This window comes from Magallana gigas, chromosome 6 (assembly GCF_963853765.1).
Source record: "Magallana gigas chromosome 6, xbMagGiga1.1, whole genome shotgun sequence".
NCBI lineage: Eukaryota > Metazoa > Mollusca > Bivalvia > Ostreida > Ostreidae > Magallana > Magallana gigas.
In genome coordinates, this window is record NC_088858.1 from 11,424,915 (window position 1) to 11,446,399 (window position 21,485).

General features: G+C 33.8%; 2 protein-coding genes across 7 annotated transcripts; one reads left to right on the top strand and one right to left on the bottom strand.

Moving 5' to 3' along the window:
- Positions 1–66: 66 nt before the first annotated feature.
- Positions 67–4,668, bottom strand: LOC105345142 (alpha- and gamma-adaptin-binding protein p34). The gene is made up of 9 exons (XM_011453197.4): positions 4,549–4,668; positions 3,266–3,456; positions 2,996–3,095; positions 2,716–2,805; positions 2,382–2,462; positions 1,749–2,006; positions 1,356–1,466; positions 1,199–1,248; positions 67–896 (listed from the first exon to the last, which is right to left on the bottom strand). The coding sequence occupies exons 1-9, from the start codon at positions 4,613–4,615 to the stop codon at positions 810–812; spliced, it is 1,035 nt and encodes a 344-aa protein (XP_011451499.3). The 5' UTR covers positions 4,616–4,668; the 3' UTR covers positions 67–809.
- Positions 4,652–20,511, top strand: LOC105345141 (IQ domain-containing protein H). Of its 6 annotated transcripts, none has more exons than XM_011453196.4 (22): positions 4,652–4,831; positions 8,806–8,916; positions 9,457–9,623; positions 9,844–10,138; positions 11,034–11,202; positions 12,605–12,822; positions 13,119–13,133; positions 13,812–13,826; positions 14,675–14,808; positions 15,084–15,161; positions 15,353–15,461; positions 15,849–16,076; positions 16,280–16,430; positions 16,537–16,712; positions 16,909–17,181; positions 17,379–17,567; positions 17,743–17,863; positions 18,010–18,284; positions 18,435–18,743; positions 18,838–18,899; positions 19,006–19,114; positions 19,209–20,511. In XM_011453196.4, exons 1-22 carry the CDS (start codon positions 4,781–4,783, stop codon positions 19,278–19,280), a joined length of 3,327 nt encoding a protein of 1,108 aa, XP_011451498.2. In that variant the 5' UTR covers positions 4,652–4,780; the 3' UTR covers positions 19,281–20,511. The 6 variants fall into 6 exon arrangements, with proteins under 6 accessions (XP_011451498.2, XP_034324090.1, XP_011451493.3 ...); XM_011453191.4 differs by lacking the exon at positions 4,652–4,831 and adding an exon at positions 7,382–8,043; XM_066087885.1 differs by lacking the exons at positions 4,652–4,831; positions 13,119–13,133 and adding an exon at positions 7,382–8,043.
- The last annotated feature ends 974 nt before the right edge of the window (positions 20,512–21,485 follow it).

Consider the following 21,485-nt stretch of genomic DNA (forward strand, 5'->3'; position numbering starts at 1 on the left):
ATCAAATGTAAGCTCTAATTCCATGTCAAAAGAAAAGGAACATCAATTTAAAAGGTCAACACAATACAAAGAAAATGCATGATGAACAACAAAATAAAAATGCAGACATCAAGGCAATGTATTAAAGATTTACTACACTTCAGCCATTAGATTCAGGTGTAACAAATGCAAAGGTCTGGCTTACCAATAGTGGAATTGCAGTTTTCCAACAACAAAAAATACAGAAACAAATGTTGCTCATATTTTAAACAAAGACAAGACAAACATGCACCATAATTTATATTATCAGTATGAGAAATTTTATTCCATTTGATATTGCGGTAATTTTGTACCAATAATCCAATTTTATGATCAGCACATTTTGTCAAAACAGAACACAGAGTCAGGTCAAAAACGAATTCATATTGCAGTTTCTTAAAATACCTTCTCTATATTTCATATGTACCATAGTCTTTTTGTGCCCTCCCCCTGCATCAAAAAATAACTACACCACATGATATATAGTTTGCTCAAAATTTTTCAAGATCATATGCAAGTTCTTCAATGTTTTCATCTTTTCTTTTTATCTCTCAGTCACAACCATTTTAATGGATAAGACATGCATACAAAAAATATGAGCAAGTAATAAAAATTATTTGAACTTCATGAAGTTTATTATACTACCAGCTTGAAGCTGATATAGAACATGAACAGCTCATGTAGAAGTCAATGGTAAAGCTTCAATGGCTAAGTCTGCCTGCAGACTGCCCTTGTAAAGAACCCAGTTTTTGGAAATGTGATCCAATCCAATTTTCCATTTTCTTGTGAACTTATGGCATCTCTGCATCACTGAGGTCAGAAAGATCCCCAATCTCATCCTCATCTCCTCCAATGGCTTTCCAAAAGGCAATAGTTATCTGACAAATTGAAATTCACTTTGTGAACATGTATTTTACATGCTGACATTTCTCTCTCTCTCTCTCTCTCTCTCTCTCTCTCTCTCTCTCTCTCTCTCTCTCTCTCTCTCTCTCTCTCTCTAAGATCATACACAGAAAAAGCAATATATAATGGTAGACTCAATGTTTTCAGGCAACAAACATTAAGATTTTGGGATGCACACATGTACATTGTATATTAATACTTGTAATTTTTTTTTTTTTTTTTTACAATTGATAATTCAATTTTAAATCAATATTAGAAAAGCATATCTGGTCTATACCTTTTCTGCATATTTCTTTTTCTGGTCTTGTGGAAGAGACTCAGCTTTTTCTGTAAAAAAAATATGGCAGATTTTCATAAATACAATTATTACTGTACAAATATATAAAGTAAAGTCAAAATAAAAATAAAATTGTTTTCATCAGAATGTTTCGGACCTTTCATAAGCTTGAACTTTGAGAAGAGCTGTTCGAATGATTCCTCCTCCTCCTCTTCTCCTGAACACAAAGACTGCATGAAGGCAAGATCATCAGCAGGTAATAGGTCATCTAATAGAAGAAAAACAGTTACTATAAATGCAACATTTTTTTTTCTCTTTCAAAAACAGCTTTGTGATTACTCATCAAAATTTTTATTCGCAAGAACTTTTTTTTGTTTAACTGGTAATTAAACTGTCTGCGGCAACAAACTTTTCCAATATTAAGTCTAACATTTTCCTAATCTTTAATAAATGAAAGTATGTATGTATGGACTGGCTCACGTACTTTCACAAAAAGTTTTCTCACACTCAGGTAAAAGTTGGTTTAATACCGGATTTTTTCTAAACTTACCTATTATCTTTTCCTTGTTTGTAGAGACTTGAGCTGCCTTGTCGCCTTCCTCTTTCGGGGATTTACTAGCCTTGGGTGATTTCTCTGCCACTGAGTCTGTACTGCTCTTTTCTTGAGTTTTGTTAGAGTCAGTGTTGTCTTTTTCTGGTGATGAAGAGTTGTCTCCCTTAGATGCACTCTCCTGCTCTTGCTTGGATTTTGATGCTGATTCTTCCTCCATCAGCTTCCTCATGTATGGACTGACTGTGTGAGGACTCTCTATAACATGATTATATATTTAGAAATGAATAAAGAGTTGTCTCATACCAACATATTCTGTACTAATGAGTATCATCTATAATATTATCTCAATGAAAATGGCACACATAAAAATGCTGATATAATTTTATGCAAAAAAAGGGTACTAACCTGAACTACAAGATCTTATCTAATTTAAATTTTTTTGTATGTACCTGAACTGCATGCATTTTCTTGTTTATAAAACATAAGTTAAGAACATTGTAGACATATTTCATTTCAATTACCGGTAATAATATCAAGCAAAATTCCTGTTGTAGTTTGTTTGAAGTAAACAGCATATCAAGCTATTCATAGTTTTCATGTAAATAATATCAGTATGTGAAATAATATCACCTTTAAGGATCATGTTTGGCCACATGTGTGCGTGTAGGGCCTGGATGATTCTTTGAATTCCTGTGGTTTCTTGGAAATCATCTGGAATAAATAATTAGTGTGTTAATAGCACTTAAACTCTATTCAATTTTATCATTTTTCACAACTAACATTATTTATAAAGTATGGTAACACATTTTTTAACAGTAATTTGATTTTCGTAAAAACAATATTACCAGAAATTTCTTTTATAGGAATTAATGATATCTTGTATATTTTGCATGCCCCAATTCCACAAAAACATATCTTACATGTATCTAAGAATAAATCATAGAAAATATTGGGATGCACTAACCATCCTCGTCAACTTTGAGCTCTGGTTCCAACTCCACCAATTCAAAGTCATTGTCAAGACACCACGTATGTATGGCATGCCGTAGATTTGCTGAAAATCAATTCATATTTAAAGGTATGGTTATTTCAAATTTTACAATGTAGAAGTATGTTAAATGTGATAAAGGTTTTTTGATAACAAAGTATATCTTTCCCAAATATGATTTTTTTTCTCAAATGTTGATTTTAAGTTCTTCAATAAGAATTCATAGGATAAAAGCAATGTGGATTTCTGTTCAAACCTGATTTCTGAGGAATGTTCTTGCATACCAATAACTGTACTGCAGGAGATATTTCTTTCAGATAGGGTAACCATGCCTTTGCTAAATCAAAGCTCTCTTCCTATTGAATAAAAGCATAAAAAGGTAAATGTGTCCTTATACTAAATACTAAACATGTCTGTGTGTGTGTGTGTGTGTGTGTGTGTGTGTGTGTGTCTCTCTCTCTCTCTCTCTCTCTCTCTCTCTCTCTCTCTCTCTCTCTCCTTTTAAAGACATCTGATGTTTACTCACCTGGCCTGCATTGAAATAGATTACTATTGCTTCGACACCATCTGCAAACTCCTCAGTCCCAACTGTGCGTTTTTTTGTAGTACATAATTTTATTTCAGCAGTATAGTATTTGGTGTCAATATTCCAGCTATAACTTACAATATCTTCAATTTCCTTATTACTGGGTGGCAATTTTTGAACATCTAAGACACCTAATAAAAGAATAAAACAGGCAATCGTAAGATTTAGCTTAGCAGGGGATTAGGTTTCAATACAGGAGTCTACGGGGCTTTTGCATTGAATAGAACCCAGATATTGTGCAAGGTATTCCAGTAACTGACTTCTGAATGGAAAAAAGATGTTATCATTTCCCATGATAAATCTCCGTAAGAAATCTGATTTCCTTCTTGTGATTTTTGATTTCCCAAGTGAAAAATGATAATGTGTCAATGAAGTTATCTTGGATAATTTTCTTTTCATTGATATCAATTGCACTTCTTTTACAGTTATGTGTATTTTTATAAAAAAACTGACCAAATGTACTGCATAAATATCTTTGGATAGACTTTACCAGTATGCCATTGCCTTCAGTGGACTTAATTTATACACGTACAGTCACTGTCAGTAACCAGTCACTGTCAGTAACCAATCACAGAATCTCATACATGTATTTAGATAAGTATTGTAAAAATATTTTCAATATTTAAGAACATAGTTTGGTGCAAATAGTTTTTTTTAAATTTATTTATTTCTTTATTATTTTTTTTTTTTGCGATGTTAAGTCATGATTTTGTTGCAGAAACCGGAAAAACAATGCAATAGACCCCTTCGCAATAACTGCGGTACTGCTCTCTTGCAGGGCAAATTGACATACTTTGCCGAAATTTTAGTAGGTAGATAATTAAATCGTGTAAACAAACAATTGACGTTACGTCATATTTCACAAAACTATGTCATTTTGCCCTGCAAAAGAGCAATAAATTCAATTTAAGTTATTGACAAAGAAAAAACAGATATTGAAGAATTAGTCAAGGATATCAAATTTCACTTTATCAACTTGTGTTTCTGTAAAAATTTACTTTCAGCTGCCCTTGCTTCCTTATCTTAATGATAAGATAAGCTTGAAAATACATTACTATTAGATATCAGAAACATGTATTGATTTAGTCATATTACATTGAGGAAATTCGGTATATTTGAATCATAGATCTGCGAAAATAAATCAAAACATGGTACTTGCAAATAAAATACTAAAAACTCCACTTTACCGTCATATAATTCAATTGTTTTGTGTAAATAATTACCCTTAATTATCAACTGTGGATCAAATAAATCACAGCAAGACGTAAACAATGCTGAATGGGTGGACATAATTAAACCGGAAATGTGTAAAACGTCATCAGATTTGTTGTTGTATGTGTTGCTGGAGAAACAAACATGGCGGGTTTACTTGCATGTTTACAATGAAAAAGAAAACTTTTTGATGTTGTGTAAAGATTTCTGGTTAACTTCATATCAAAGACAACTAAGTTCACTATGACTGAATTCGAAGCAAGACCAGAGGAGGTTGGACAAATCCTCCTGAAGGTAATTCACTAACTCCAACATTATGCAGACCGTACAGTCACATGTAACATTATTAACCGAGGATAAAAAGACCAACAGTATGCATATAATTGATTCGGTATCCCCTTTTCCCTAAATTACACAGAGAACGTGTTACTTGTTGCTGTGTTTGGCCAAAAATTTTATATTTTGCAGGACAATCAATGCATAAAAAGTTTGTAAAGATGTATATAAATGGTATCCCATATGTCTGTACATTTCTTTATTAAATCAAAATCATAAATACTGTTTGAAATATTCATTTATATAAACATACACATCAATATGTTTTTAAATTCAGATTTGCACTAATTCTTATGTAACAGAAAGAGAAGAACAGGCAGTGATAGCACCATATGTAACGGGTTGGGAGAAATAATGATGGGTTAGACTGATTCAACTACCAGTGCTAGATAGCTGAGCACCATACTAGAGTTTCAATGGGCTGATGTTTGAATTCCAGTCTGGTCCATCATTAATTCTCCCATCCCAATACACTTATGAAAGTGCAAACCCATATGTATGCACAATTTACATGTATGAAAACATAATAATGAAAGATAGGGTTCAAAGATACAAAACTCTGCGGTAAAATGCACAGCTTCTAGACAGTGAGGATTCAGTCGCACCTACTGTCAATTTAAATAATGGATAAATTGTGCAAGCCCCAGAAACAGATAAGGGATCGGAACATGTCTTTTAGAGAATCAAATTCATTTCAATAGACCATGCACTGATCTAAAAAATGGGGATTGAGGTTTGGACACAGCCCTTTCCCCTCCTTTGAATTAGGGAAGTTATTTAATTTACATGTAGTAGTTCTGTGGGAAAAACACATGAGACATAAAATCTGGATACCATTAATAAGGTCCTAAAAATATCGTTTAAGATTGTACAAAATAGCATAAAGCCCTCTCGGTTGCTAGTCCATACCCATCCCTATATATACTTCTCCCCTTCAAATTTTTCACATTAGTGGAAAATAACTTTTATTTTGGTGTTAAAATTTCTTTTATTTGGAGAAGGAAAAAAGAAGGGGTGGGGTTGTTTAGTAGAGGGAGGGATGTAAGGAATGAACCCTTCTGAAAAAAAAATTATCCTAGGTTATATGGACTATATCCCAAAGAGGTTTTTAAGCTATCTATTTGTTATAAATGCCACAAAAATTGCAAATAGCTGAAATTATTTTCAAGCATATTTAATATACTAGCATATGAGTATATAGGTTTGTGAATTTTTATCACTTTATATTTGTGTAAATTCTTACTTTTGTCTTTGAAATAAGAAAAAAGTCCACAATAAATAAAAACTCACAAAGAAAATGTATAATTTACTAAAGTACTGAAGATGCAGCTGTGTACAGTTAAACATGCTTATAACAAAGTGCAAGGATGGGCGATTTTTCTTCGATATAAATGTAATTCATTATACCTGTCAAGTTTACAACATATGATAAAGATACGGGAATGAAAATCATTAAGCATGTTTGCTATTACTGTACATGTAATCTGCAATGTGATGTATATAACTACAATAAGAAATTAATAAGTGAAAGTAAATTTTTATAAGTACCGGTATAACTCTTTAATATTTACTTGTTGGATAAATAGGATTTCATGGGAACGTGGCAGTGATAAAAAGTCAACAAAATCATCTCATTATTTTACTTGCATGATCATATTGTATGGAAAAAAAGATTGATAAAGGGAAATGCATAGAAATGTTAATATGTTCAGTAGAAATGTATATGGCATAAAATCGTTATTGTGCAAAATGATCAAAACTCGGTGTAGTTAAATTAAGCTAGAGTGATTACAAATGTATAATTTATCAAAAAATATTTGCATAATATAATGAGCATTTGAAAAATTAACATGAAATTATTACATGTAAGTAAACAAAATTGTGCTCTGCATGAGAATGTCAGAACTTAATTTACCTACAGTAGAATTTAAAACCAACTTAACAACTTACAATATGAGTTTTTTCTCCAATTTTGCAGTAATATTTTCATTAAAAGATTTTTTGTCAGAAAATCTCTTTTATATTCACACAAAGATTAAAATTGGTATGCATGTACATGTACTATTATTGATTTACAGGTACATGTACTTGTTAAACCAAACTGATATATGGAAACTAGAATTTAAACTTAGAAGAGCTATGCCAAACAAGCCCCAACATTGAGAGATATGTGCAATAAAGCATTGAGTTTACCTTTAAACAACCATTTTTGTGAAATTAATTTCTTGAAGACAAACATGAGAAATATTCTTATAGTCACTGGCTAGATGATTTTTACTGAGCTAACAATAGCCAAGTTATTATAAGCCAGGGACCATTCTATTTCTTAATCCATATATTTAAATATCCTGAAGCAAGCGGGTTATAGAATCATACACCAAAATTAATAGACATTTTGTTCTGTATATATCCTTGTTTGTGTTGGTATTTTAAAGTTTCCCCACTTGTGATAAAACTTCGTATTGATCAGATACCCCATTTATTACTCGCCAAATTCAGATACATGTCACAGATCAATAACTTCAGTCTGTATAAGATGTGTCTGGGTTAGAGTTAGAATTTTTTCTAGAATCACAACTACTAGCATTTACGGACAATTAGTGATCATTAGCTTCCATTAAACTTCAAAGGAAATTGCGTACCTGTGTGTATCACCAAGTCTTATATCACAAAAATCAATTTGTGACATCGTGAAATTTTTTAATTTCCAAGGAAGACGACTTAAAAGTCAATCAAACTTCTTTCACCAGTGACTGTGTGTATAAATTTGAACCTCTTGGATTAATGTGTATTTTTGGCTTTAGAAACCAAAGAAATTCAGTGTTTGAGGCTTCTAAAATGGATTTCTTTAAATTTTATACATATATTTACCATTCATAAATGAATTGTATGCTGAATGCACTTTTAAAGTGCTTCAAATATTTACACTGTGTATTAATCTAAAAATGAGCTGAGAAAAAAATAATTCAAGAGTGCGTTCATTTCGCTGGGGAAGGCCTTTTGGAGAGATGGGTGACCTGTGGGGTAACTCCGAGAGACCTACGCTATTGCCGAAACTAACTGATACTTACCAAGACTTTTCTCAGAGGGAAATAAAAGTGTTCACACAGGATTATGATAATAATAGTGATAGAAATGGACATGTTAAAATGCCTGTATTGTTGCAAGGGGTAAGACTCATTTGGTTCAATCTTAATTACACCAAAGTATTTGCCTCATGCATGTATTAAGAATTATTCCGTGTTAAGTTATTCCAGAGCATGAGCGTTGTTCTTTTGAAAACTAGGTATTTAGCGTATGAACTTGGCAAAATAATTAATATTCAAGAATTGAATCACATGTAGCTCAACTATCAGCACTTGTTATCAACTCCATTAGAAAACAGGGGTCTGGGAGTTAATGCATTAAAGGGCTAGCTGAAGGTCAAGTGTCAGGGAACAAAGATCGGAATATCATCCTTTCATTCACTTAAGCTTGTCTATTCATTTGCAGAATTTTAATAAATAGAAGAAAGTAATGGTTTATCTAAAACCTCAGTGTAATGAAAAACTTTAAGTAGATATACTCTGATAACTCATACACTGCAATATGCTTTAAAAAAATCATTTAACTTTCTTAACCATGCTTGTGCAAGCTTGTATACAGTATATTAATTGTTAACACTGATATTTCAAATACATTAATGGATATTTTGAAGTCCCAACCACATATTTTTTAAGTATCTTACCCATGAAATCTCAAACACTCGTGTATCTTGAAGATTTTAAACAGTCCCATCTAGTTCGAGATAACAAAGTTTTACATGTGGATAGATGTTTGTTTATACATTTAAAAAAGATTATATGAATATGAATTATACTTCAAAATGAGTTCAACATCATTCATTTCTTTAAAAAGTATTTTTATGTTAACTTTTATTCTGCTTTTGTTAGGTTCAAGATGACATTCGGGTTTTAAGAGAACAAATTGCCAACAACAAAGGGGGAACGATCAGTATTCAGGACCTCGAGTCGGCTCTGGTCAAAACAGAGGAGGGACTACAGGTAAATGACTGGTTATGTGATATTAGTGATTAGCATTTTAATGGAGTTTTCATGAATGAGTGATATTTTGGAATGGAGAGTTTAATGAAGAATTCATTTGCCATTTTAAAATTGCTCATGAAGAATTTAAATGATAATGATTAATTTAAGAGGTGAATGGCCATTAAAATAAAGAAAACTTATATTAATGACATAATGTTTAATGAAATAGTATTTACCGGGTAGCTTTGGATATTTTCTTAATTGAAAGAGTTAGTCAATGTGAAATTCAAATATGTTGTCAAGTAAGTTTATAGTTCATATACTGTAAACATATTATATTTGGTGTGTATGATATTTGGCGTAAATAAGTTTTGAACAAGTTGGTGTAGATTTGAATTAGCGTATTACCGAATGTGACTATATATTCTTAAACATGTATATCCATGACATTGAGCAATGTACTTGATTTAGCGGAAGCAGTATTCTGCCGAAAATGCTAAATAGAATACACAGCCAAATGTAATACGTTTACAATAATCTATTGCTAAAATTTTGTAGGCCAAAACAGAACAGGTGATAAATCAGTACAATAACCAGGTGAGAACTCTACCAAACCAGGAGGCCAGCAGATTCGACAACAATGTGGTTGCCATCGAGACAACATGGGATATGCGGAATCAGAAGAGCGCGGACCCCCGCAAGATATCAGCCCACATCTTGGGAAGGTAATGATGACATATAGGGATATATATACTGAGAGAAAATTGTAAAATAACTGAAGGAACATTTTTAATTTCTCTTTTCTTAGCTAAAAGAACCCCAACATGTGTCATTATATCTATCAGTATCTTGATAGAAAAACATTCTTTGATAATAAGTTACAAATGTTTAAAATGTTTTGTGAATGAGAGCAAGACATCAGAGTTTTGGATTTTATTTTCTCAGAGAGAGGATGCGACAGCCCCAAGCTTCTCGCAACAATGCTCTGCTCCCCAAACGACAGAGTGTTCAAATGCCAGGGCCTACCCCTGGCCAGCAAACCAAGCACATGCTGACCTTGAGAGCTGTACTTGACCCCCAAAGTAACATGAACCGGCAAACTCTGAATGCAAACTTTGGAATCCAGCTTCCTTTGATTAACTCTAAGCAGACCTCCAAGCCCGCCTACAGCAAACCCATCATAGGCAGTACTATAGAACCTCTGGCTGTCCTACCAAAGGCCAACAGAGTGGATGCTCAGGTAAACCCCACCCCACCAATCAACCAACCCCTTCCAATTACCAGAACTGTAAAAGTGGTTATTTACGCGTGGGTGAAAATTACACTAGCGGTAAGCTTAAAACCGCGTAAAATACCCCCGCGCATATGGTAAAAAAAGCAAAAATTTTGTGTGGTAAATGACACATCTGGGTATTTATACCCACACATATTTTTTGACTCTAAAAAATGTGTAATTTACCACCTGTGTAAATAACCACTTTTACATTATCAAAATTTGAATCAGAACAGTCTTACACAAGACAGAAATTCCTTCATCATTCAATTGATTTTTTATTTCAAAAGGTAACATTTATTTTGTCTCCAAATAGTCTATTGATTTGACATTATCAATCATAGTTCCATGGTAGCTTTAAACAGACCAAAAGAAACATCATTAATTGTTAAACATTTAGAAACTGTCTAGTGCTGGTCCGAGCAGCAGTATTTGATGGGAACAATAATAGCTCTCGATTCTTTTTCCAAATGATTAATAGTCATTATTAAATACATGCAGTGGGATTTTCATTAAGGTATACGTTTACTCAGAATGAAAATAAATTCCATTGAACTAGCTGTCCAGAAAATATTCCAATTCTCGTAAATTTATTATATTCAGCTGATGCAAAATCTGTCTGAAATTGATTTTCCTACAAACAAGACTTAGTGTTGATTTTAGTTAGTGCATTTTTAATGTATTTATTGATATATAATATGTTCAATGTTTTATGCACAATATTCAAAGATGTATTTGATTTATCAAAGCTCCTTTCTGCCAAAACACATAGAAAACAAATTCAACATTACTACAGTACCTGGTAATTGTGTTTTAAACCTATAATGTTGATAGTTATATTTTATTGACACCCCCATTGTAGCTGGCTCCACCCCCAATCACAGAGGAGGATGCCAGGAAGGGGATAATGAGTTTGATAGAGAGGGGGCTGATCCCCCCAGCCGCTCAGCTGACCCTGGACCCCTCCCCGGTCAGGAACAGGATTGCCCCCCTACACGAGCCTCAAGTCAGACACAGACCCCCACAAACAGGTTAGATCAATTGCTGTGGATTCTGTTAAATGTACATTATTGGGAATAATATACATCCCTTATTTTGCACAGGAACTAAATTCCTCAATTTTTCTGTTTTGTATCAAATTGCAAGAAAATTTAATTATGAATCCACATTTTTATAATGATTATTATTTATTTCACAAATGTTACACAAATAATAGCTAAATTTTTAATTCCGCTGTGGATGCTTCTTAAGCCCTCTTAAGATTTTAACACAAGTATTAGTTTCTTGCATTTGATTAAGAATCAACAATATGTAAAACTGTGAATAATGGCCCTACAAATACAAGTTGTGGTTATATATCTTCTCTGATCATTTTGTTTCACGGATCTATTCATCAACAAAATCCATGACTTTGGTGCTCAATGATTCATAGTAAACCCCCAGTAGATGCCCCAGTACACAGGTACTGATACAAAATGTATTGAGTGATCTGGGACAGTGCTCCATGGATAATTTATATTGCCCATTATCTATATGAGCATCCTCATTTCTGTGTACTGGTTATATCATACATTATTCAGTTCAAGAGGAATAACGGTGACAATGGTAGTCACTAAAGACTACAAAATGCTGCCAGGCTTTAATCAATTAGAGAGTTATAGCATATGTATAGAAACACACATACATGTAATATATTACCATACACAAAGAAACACTTCAGATCTACCCATAGATGTTTTTGCTAGACTATTTCAAAGTGAATAGGAATAGCGTGCCTAAAAACATAATATTATTAGAGAGCTGTTGTGCATGACTCCTTTTATTATACAAAATATCAAACACATTTGCACAACAAAAATCAAATTGAAATGTTATCTGTAACACATTTGTTATTTTGTAATGCTTCAAAACTGACTTGATCAAGGACATTTAGTGTTTGTGAATTAAGAAAATTAAAGAAAAGCTTCATTATAGGATTTAAACAAGATATTTAAAAGATTATGACATGTTTGTAAGACTGAGGTGTTATCTGGCCCAAAACCCTATGGAATGGTTGCATAACAGCTTTGTATTGAACTGGGATGAAAATAGATTATCTTATTGATAATCTTTGTTATGTCAATCTCGCAATGTTCGTTAAAACAGGTTTTGTTAATGGAAGTGTATTGATTAAACAATGAGCTTTGAATTACCAACTTATTTTCAAGTACATTATTTATAAACCAATTTAAAGAATATTAATTGCATTAGAATATCAAATAACTCAAATTTTGTGGTCGTAATAGATTTAAGTAAAAACAAATGGAAAAGAGAAGTTTTGTAACATATATGAAGATCAGTGTACACAAATATACTGATACATGTAATACATTAATGAAATTGTTTGATAGATTTATTTGATAGAATAAGGACAATTACATTTTGCATTAACAGAGGCAGTTTCCCTGCTCTCTGGAGTCAAGCTTGACCCAGCCACCATGAAGCATGATGCCTCCAAGATGCCTGCTGTACCCCCTCACCCCAAATCTGCCTCCAGCAGTATCACCGAGACCAGGACACCCTCCGCAAAGACACGGGTCACCTCGTCGTCCTTGCGCCAAGTCAAAACCCCAGCCACGCTAAAAACCTACGAAATGCCAATACAGCCACTGGTATGTTAACTCAGACACATTCAGATCAAAATATATTCATCAGCGAGAATTTTTAAGCATCATTATATAACCACATCAGTATTACAATGAAAGTCATCGATTCTAATTTTTGATCATCAAATATGCAGCTCAGATGGATTTTAATCATTTCACATACAAGTAAGAAACATGAGAACAATGGACATGTCATGTTGTTATTAATCACTTTGCACTATGCTATATCAACACAAATGCATGAATGCAGCAAAATTGTGTTTACAAGGGAAATAACTCTTTTGTATGAAATATTTTTATAGGAGGCATATTATGGGGTAAGATGTTGTTCAAGTCAATCCGAAAATTCATTTATTCAACAGCTTTTTAACTTTAATAATTACCTCTTTCAACCCTTTGTTATTAAGTCTTCTTCCCTCGAAACTACCCTCCCCCCTTTCCAACCCCCCCCCCCCTTTTCCAACTTCTCAATTCCACCTCCAATGTTTCCCTAGAGATTCCAATGTTTGTTGTAATGTACTTATGATAAGCTTGCATGTCTTTATTCATCATGTTTTCTCATGTTGTGTTAAATAATGTTTATGTTTTTTAAATGAGACAAATTTATTGGATTAAATGAAAAAAATAGAATTTTTAAAAATCTAAAAAAAAAATTGGAAATTGTAGGTAAGTTGTTTCTAGCTGAAATGAAGGTATTTGTCCTGAATGCCCTACTGATACCCTATCTGATTTAATAAGCTTTAGTTCCTGTATTTTGAAACATTCTCAATCCATTTCTTATTTACACTTTTAACCCCCCTCCCCTCCAGAAAAAACAAAAACAAAAACCATAACAACAGCAACTATGGTACATATACTTTACTTTCAAACAGAATTCATAAGATGAGTAAAGCTCCAAGCAGATGAAATAAATCAGTAGAATTTGTAAGACAGGTTAAAGCTGGTAAGCTTTTGTTACACTATCAGTAATATCTATGTGATTGCTACTTTTTCAGCCTAAAAATCGTGAGGTACAAATATGGGTCAATTTTTGGTTCTTTAAAAGCGAATGCCCTGCTTACTGATGCCCTAAACCTTCTCTTATGTTTAAAGAAAATTGTAATTATCAGAATTTGTTTCCATTTATTCACGTTAGAAGAAAGATATAGGGAAATGGAAAAAAGTGAGCAGGGTTTTTGCATTGGTCTGATAGAATCTCTGGACCTTGATCTTGGTTTTCACACTGGTTGTATTCAATTTATAAATTCAGCACTTTATTTTAAGATTATTCTTTGTTTTATGGCTTTTCTCTTGAATCTGAAGGATGCTGAAAAAAAAAATTCTATGATTTTATTGTGTGCAATTGAGCACCCTATCATTCAATTGATTATGTTGGGACACTTAAGTTGTAAATTATCTTTACTTTAGAGGGTTCTAGACTTTATTTCTCTTTCTTTATGCATTTGGTTTCTAAAAATTTCTCATTTCCTCAAACTTTGTTGGTCATCTTGATATATTGGGATAATATAAAAATTTCAAATTTCAGTGTTTTATGTTTGCTGAAAAAAAAACATTTTTTTAAACATAACATTTGCATGCAATAATTTTTTGAATTGAAACTTCACATTGTATTTTCGTTATGTTGCATGCATGTTTACCATTTATTAAATCTGAAACTATTATAATTCATGAATTTTCAAAATTAAAGATGCATGAAATATTCAACAAAACTTTAAAAACTCAAAAAGTTTACATTAATTGTATTGATCAACTTTTTATACAGAATGACTTCAACTTTATGTAAATTGACTATAATTTTGAGGTTATTGTGCAATTTTTTACTCTTCATTTATTTCACTTCTTATGTTCCATTCTGTAGCCACCACCCACCACCCCTGCCAGCGGAGACTTTAAGCAGCTGTCCCACCGCTTTGCCATTCAGAACGGTCGTACCAGGGACAGCTCCTCCGAGTTCATTGCCTTCAAGCAGCACTACTGTCTCACCTGGGGAAGGTAAGACCTTAATCTTGATGTACAAAAGGCAAAACCATATAGTATAGGACTTTTCCCCTGTAGGTGTAAATATCTGCATGCATTTTAATTCTACTTTAAATTGAGTGCATTATCTAAACTGATGAATCAAAGAATACCAAATAGCAGGTTATTTTTTGGGAGGTGTTAAATGTGGCAATTTTAAAAAACAAAAGTAAATGAATTATTTAGAAACTTGTTATTTTGGTGAAATTGGAGATTTAGTTATTGATGTATTTGTTTCGTTATGTTTCCAGCATAGTTACTATGATCAAACACATAGAGAAGATGCTGACCAGCTATGCTGTTCCTGTCGCCTTTGTCAATGGAGACAGGTTTGTCCTAGTTCTTGTACAGTAAACTATTTAGATTGCATTTCTTCAAGACTTCAAGTCCAATATTTGATAAATTTCTTCTGTTTTAATGTATGAGAAAAAATGTTGTATATTCATGTACTAAATGTTCCCTTAAACTACATGTAGACAGTAAGCTACATGTTTTATCTTTTTATGCTGACATGTTTTAGATTAGCAGACCTGGCCATGGAGTTTGAGTTGGAGAGGCCCCCTACAGTAGATGACCTGTTGACCGTTATCATTAACAGGGAAGATGTTGAGGCCCTGATAGGCAGACCAGTAAGTCAGCTAGTCCAAGCATCTAAATAGAAAAGTCAGATAGGATACAAACCCAAGATTGACCAAGATGTCAGTCTATGTAATGCTTGTAGTACAGGCATTATCATTGGGCATGTTTGTTAGATGTAATTTCTCAGCTTACTTGTACATGATATCCTTAATCAGTATTCTGTCTGAGTACACACAAAATAGCCATTGACAGAAAAGTCAGTGTCGTTGACAAAGTTAGTCCCCATAATAGTAATTGACTAAAGACAACTCAATAAACTAAGAGAAAAATTGCATTAGAAAGATGATGACTGTACGGTAGAAAATATTATTCCTAATGCCCATCAATAAGTACATTCTGCAACACAGTTCATCACTTTATTTTGTCTTTTTTATCAGGGCCGCAGATTTAAAGGTCCACGTGGAAAGGACTTAGCTGCCACAAGAATCCAGTCCTCCTGGAGAATGTTCAAGGATCGGTCAGAGTATCTGGAGTATAGGAGAAGGAAGTGGGCCTCTGGTGTCATAGCAATATCCTGGATTATGCATGTCAAGATGTCAAAGGTCAAGGTCAAACTAAAAGTGTCAAGAGAGGAGCATCTAGAAAACTTTAGAAGAAGAGCACGAGTAAGTTATTGTGAAAATCAGTGGACTGTACAAAAACCAGTTAATGTAAACATACTAAATGGAATTCAAATGTATAGAAGTCAACTCAAATAGTATGTATACTTGTGTAATATATATACTGATATCAATTAGCCATTGACTTTGTGGAGTGGAATTTGCTTTACAGTATGAGATTAATTATGTACTTGTTTATCTTTAAACAGAAACTTGCCATGTCTTGGGACCGAATCAAACAGCATCGTAGAACAGTTATACACATTCCATCATTAGGCCTGTCACAAGACATCAGGGATAGTATCAACGAGTTTGGAATCAGACAGAACACCCAGATGGCTCGCCTCTGTGACATAAGAGGTATTGTATATAATGTACCTTGTTTTGTAATATTTTATAAGATAGCTAACTCCGGCAAATTATCAGTTCTTGATTGAATTGTCATCTGTTACCTGTATCTTTCTAGATCCCAATGTGGACGTGATCTTTGTGTCGCCGGTCCCCCTGAGTGAGGAGACCCTGCAGTATTATTCCAAACTTCTAGGTCTGAAGTCTGCTGTGGAGTCAGGGGTGGTAGAGGACCAGTGTGACATGGGGGAGAAATACAAGATCATTGTCCCCGAGGCCATCAAGAGCTTCCCGGTAAGTACACTGTTCATTGAAATAAAACTTGTACCAACCTTAATACTGATATTTTGTAAGACATCCTTTTGACTTTAATACTAGATTGATTATGGTTGCATATTCTTTCAGTTTTTGGAAATCTTTAGTCATTATCATCTTTCATGTACAATAAGACATACATTTTACTTAATATGACTTTTATCTCCTTCTTCAGGCCCACAGAATGTGTCTGTCTACTCTCCTGAAGTACAGCCCCCGGACTTTGAAGCGTATCAAGCACCTGATCAAGGGCTGTGATGCTTACATAGTGACGGGGGTCCCCCACAAGGATGATCTGTCCGTGGCGGATTACCTGGACGTCCCCATCCTGTCCCCAGAGCCTGAGGTAGCTCACCTGTACTCCACCAAGTCTGGCTGTAAGAGGGTGTTTGCCAGTGCTGGAGTGGAGGTTCCACCGAGTGAGTTTGATGTTTACAGTATTGGACAGGTGAGTTTCATCTTTACTGTATTGGACAGGTAAAAAAAACACTTTGATGTCCAGATTAATAAGCAATATTCAAAGCTGGGAGAGGATTTATTAATATATTTGTGTCATATTGTATTATGATAATTTTAAAACAGTAGATATATATACCATTTAACTATTTACCAGTTCTAATTTATATTAATTGTATCTGTATATAGCTCCATGAGTGTCTGGCTCAGCTGGTAACAGAGAACTTGACTGTGAAGCGGTGGCTGTTCAAACTGGACGATTGTTATGACGGAAGAGGAATAGGATACTGTGACATTGCGGAGCACCTGGAGTGTTACCAGTGGGCACTGAAAGAATCCAGGAGATACGGAGAGAAATGGAACAAAAAGTGGGCTCAGGTATGTTCATTTTAATCTACATCAAATATTAAGCCTGAAATTTGTACATATGTTAGCATTTTCACAACATGAAATGTATTGTTGTGCGACAAATGATAACACAAACTCATGACATTGGAAAGATTAATATAAAAAAAATCTTTTTTCACAACTATTCCAAATTTTTTGCTTGCAGGAAGCAGCCTACATCAAGATCCATGCAGAAATTGCTGATGTCCTGGCAAAATATGCAAGACCAGTACATGAAGAGCTGTATGAAGACTGGTCCAAGTTCTTGGATGCATTTTTAAGTCAAGGTGAATAAACAATTCTATTTTTGTTCATTTTGTTCCATAACCTTCATCCAAAATATTATTGTTTTATTTTTATTTTTTTGATGTCTAAAATAGGTACATGTATGCTTTCCACTGAAGTATTAATGATTTTTTATATTGAATTACAGGCGGTGTCATTGAAGCCACACCTCCTTCAGACAGTATCACCTCACTGACGGTAGACATGCTGATAGAACCTACAGGTCGCGCCAATGTCCTATGTATGGGTGACCAGATTCACGCAGAGACCCCCTTCTCCTGCTGGGGGGTGTCCATGCCTCAGTCCTCAGTGGAACCTGACGTCCTCAATGCAGCCTGCAAAAAAGTGGCAGAGGCTTGCAAGTCCAGGGGCATTATTGGATATCTGTCCGTGGACTTTGTCACTTTTATTGATTCTAAGACAGTAAGTAATTCACTGCATTTTAATTTATTCTATGACTAAGTATTTATTGAAACTTTTATTTCTTCTAATACTGTAAGTATCTTATTGTAGTGTACGTCTAAAACTATTTTGTGATTTGTGAACATAAAACAAACTTTTTGGTTTTCACAGAATGATCAAAAGTTGTGGGCCTTGGATCTGAGTCTCCATTACAGTGACAGTTTAGCCATGTTCCAGCTGATGTCCTACGTCAGTAATGGCAAGCTGGACCTGAGCACCCACACCTTCAATGTTCCGCCACCACCACAAGTGCAGAAGAAGCGACGACGTAGGTTAGCTGGTCAGGACGATGAACCACCACCTAACACGAGTCGTTACGCAGTGATGAGCACGCGGCTACTTCACACCAATCTGGCGGTAGTACACTACAGCGTCTTCTTCCAGATGTGTAGAGCCCATGGTATTGGTTATGATATCAAGGTATGGTATATATACTAAAACTCTGTCACTTTGATTTTCCATTTTTAGGTACTTTTGGTCCTATCAGTACATGTAAATCATTTTATCTCCCTAGGAAAAACAAGGAACAGTATTTACCCTCCTAGATAGTTTCAACAGAGAGCATTTGGGCATGCTGTAAGTACAGCATTTTTGTATCTTTACTTAAAAATATGATGTAATTCATTTGACAACACAATTCATGCCAAGGTGCTTTGTTCCTATAACCTTTTTTTCATTATAGAACAATTGGGGACAATCTGCAAGGAGCCCTAGCAACATTTGCCAGAAACATGTCAGTTATACACCAAGAAATATCAGCACCAAACATGCAGGGAGAAACCAACTTCAAGGTATTATAATAAATACAAATCTCTGAAGTCTGAATGTCTGCATTCATACTGGAGTTTAATAATACACTATTGCTCTTTCTCTTTTTTACTTTAGCTTGCAATAACGGATATTGAGAGCATTCTGGGAACAACTGTAGAAAATGCTGAGGACACTGAGGCAGAGTAAGGGGATGATGGCCAAAGAGTAAAGGAAGACACAAATCTAAGTCAGGATTATTCCAACCAATTGAAATAACAGGCAATGTGACTTGCATAATTGCATTTTCAGTGAGCATTTATATATTTGCTAACAGACTAAATGATGCTATGAATGCAGATGTATATCATCTTCTTTGTAAATGAACTATGCATGTGACATTTTTTCTGTGTAAACTCAAAGTATTTGTATGTAAATTATCATGTACCTATAGTATTGGGCACATGCAGAGCTTATATGAATAATTCTATGAATTGAATATATGTATGTGATGCTGCATACTGCATTAACTTATAGAATAAGCAAAGGGAAAGAACTAGAACAGTCGGCATCAGTTATCTTATCTTAAAATTAAGTGCATTTAAATATACTTTTTTATTCTGACATTTTGTATCAATTTTGAGACATTTCTCAAATTTAAGTTTGTAAAATATTGCATATTAGATATATTAAATTACACATGATTGTTTAAATGCTTTAATTCCTTGGCCTGTTGTCGGCCTGGTATACTGCTCATAGAGTGAAATTCACATCCGTCCATCATCTGGTGCTGTCCACACTGACTGGATTTACAAGTCAATTCATCGTCCTTGATTTTATTTATTTGTATTTTTATGTCGATTATTGGGGAACATTCTTGGCCATTGGTGCCACTCCATGTTTTTTTTGTTACCTGTAGTTGTAAATGTTGCAATAACTTTACAGACTGTGATATTTTTAAATTTTTGTTTATATGTCTAATTATGTTTTGTGTACTATAGTAATCATATTTTATGTCAAAGTACAGGGTCTGAAAAAAAAACTTAGATAGGTAGTAACAAATATTCAATGACATTTTCATTATTTGATTCTTTAAGAAACCTTAAAAATCTAATCTTTAAAATCCTGATGCACTTACATTAAGATACCAAATATGCACTTAACATGATAATTGCATAATGTATTCATCTTATGCTTAACAATGAATGAAATAACTGTGTGGCCTTAAAGTATATATATTTATCTAATGCAATCGCATGTATTTACTCTGTTTTAAGACACAAACAATAATGTTATAATTTTGCACTGCTTTGACAGTACCAGCATTTATGCTGTATTTTATTGAAGATGAACATGTATATCGATACATGGAGATTGTTATGTATATTGTCTTGGTTGTACTGTTGAAGTTATTTGTATTCATAATAAACTAAGAAACACATCAGAATTTTTTTTCTCAAACATCTTTCTTTTACAAAATTATTAGTGTCAGCCAGTACCAATAGCAAAACAAGACAACATTAAGATGGTGGTCATCTCAAAGGGCCCCACAAAAAATGGGCAAAAGGATGAAAAGAATTTAAGAGAATTTTGCTTTGACCTTGACCTATTACATGTACTTAGAAATTTTCAGCTGTCATAGAATTTCTAATTCAATCAAATTTCCCCTTACAGGCATTTTTGTTTAATCTAAACAGGATTATGCAAATAGGAATTAATCTGTGGTCTAAAACTGATTATAAAGAGATCTGCTATGACCTTCACATTGACTTGGTTCAAAATTGCTGCACGCCATAAACCAAAAATCTCTGTTTAAATAAAATGTTAGCCAAATAGGGCTTAGTGGAGAGTATATATATGCTCTTTAAAAAAAGGGTTTGTTTTTTTTTATCAGATATGACCTTGACACTTAACCTACAAACATCATTCGAGGTCACTGCATATCCTTTGATCAAAGCACCGTGTGGGTAAAGAGTGAGCCAGATTGGAGCAGAGGGAGAGAGGATATGCTCAGGACAAGGATTTTTCATATAAATCTGCTATGACTTTCACATTTGACCTTGAAAATTGGTTCAAAATCACTACACTCCCTTTACTTTAAAGCTCTGTTTATGTGGAGTATGAGCAAAATAGGGCTAAGTGGAAAGTATATATGCTCTGAGAGAAGGATTATTGTGTGGTCCGATATGACATTGACCCTTGACCTGTAAACTTCATTCAAGGCCACACCCTTTGGCCATAGACACTATGTAAATGAAGTATGAGCCAGATTAAACCAAGGGGAGAGAAGAGAGTAGATATTCCCTGGACAATGATTTTATAAAAAAAAATTATTCTGCTATGACCTTAACCTTAAACCTAGAAACATTGTTCAAGGTCACTGCATACCCTTTACCCAAAGGCACTCTGTGGGTG

Coding starts and splice junctions, on each gene's coding strand:
- LOC105345142 (XM_011453197.4), bottom strand. CDS start 4,615: ATGTCCACCCATTCAGCATTGTTTACGTCTTGCTGTGATTTATTTGAT. Junction 2,463..2,715: donor GCTCAAAGTTGACGAGGATG/GTTAGTGCATCC, acceptor TATTTATTCCAG/ATGATTTCCAAGAAACCACA. Junction 1,467..1,748: donor AAACAAGGAAAAGATAATAG/GTAAGTTTAGAA, acceptor TTCTTCTATTAG/ATGACCTATTACCTGCTGAT.
- LOC105345141 (XM_011453191.4), top strand. CDS start 7,882: ATGGGTGACCTGTGGGGTAACTCCGAGAGACCTACGCTATTGCCGAAA. Junction 11,203..12,604: donor ACACAGACCCCCACAAACAG/GTTAGATCAATT, acceptor TTGCATTAACAG/AGGCAGTTTCCCTGCTCTCT. Junction 14,809..15,083: donor TACTGTCTCACCTGGGGAAG/GTAAGACCTTAA, acceptor TTATGTTTCCAG/CATAGTTACTATGATCAAAC.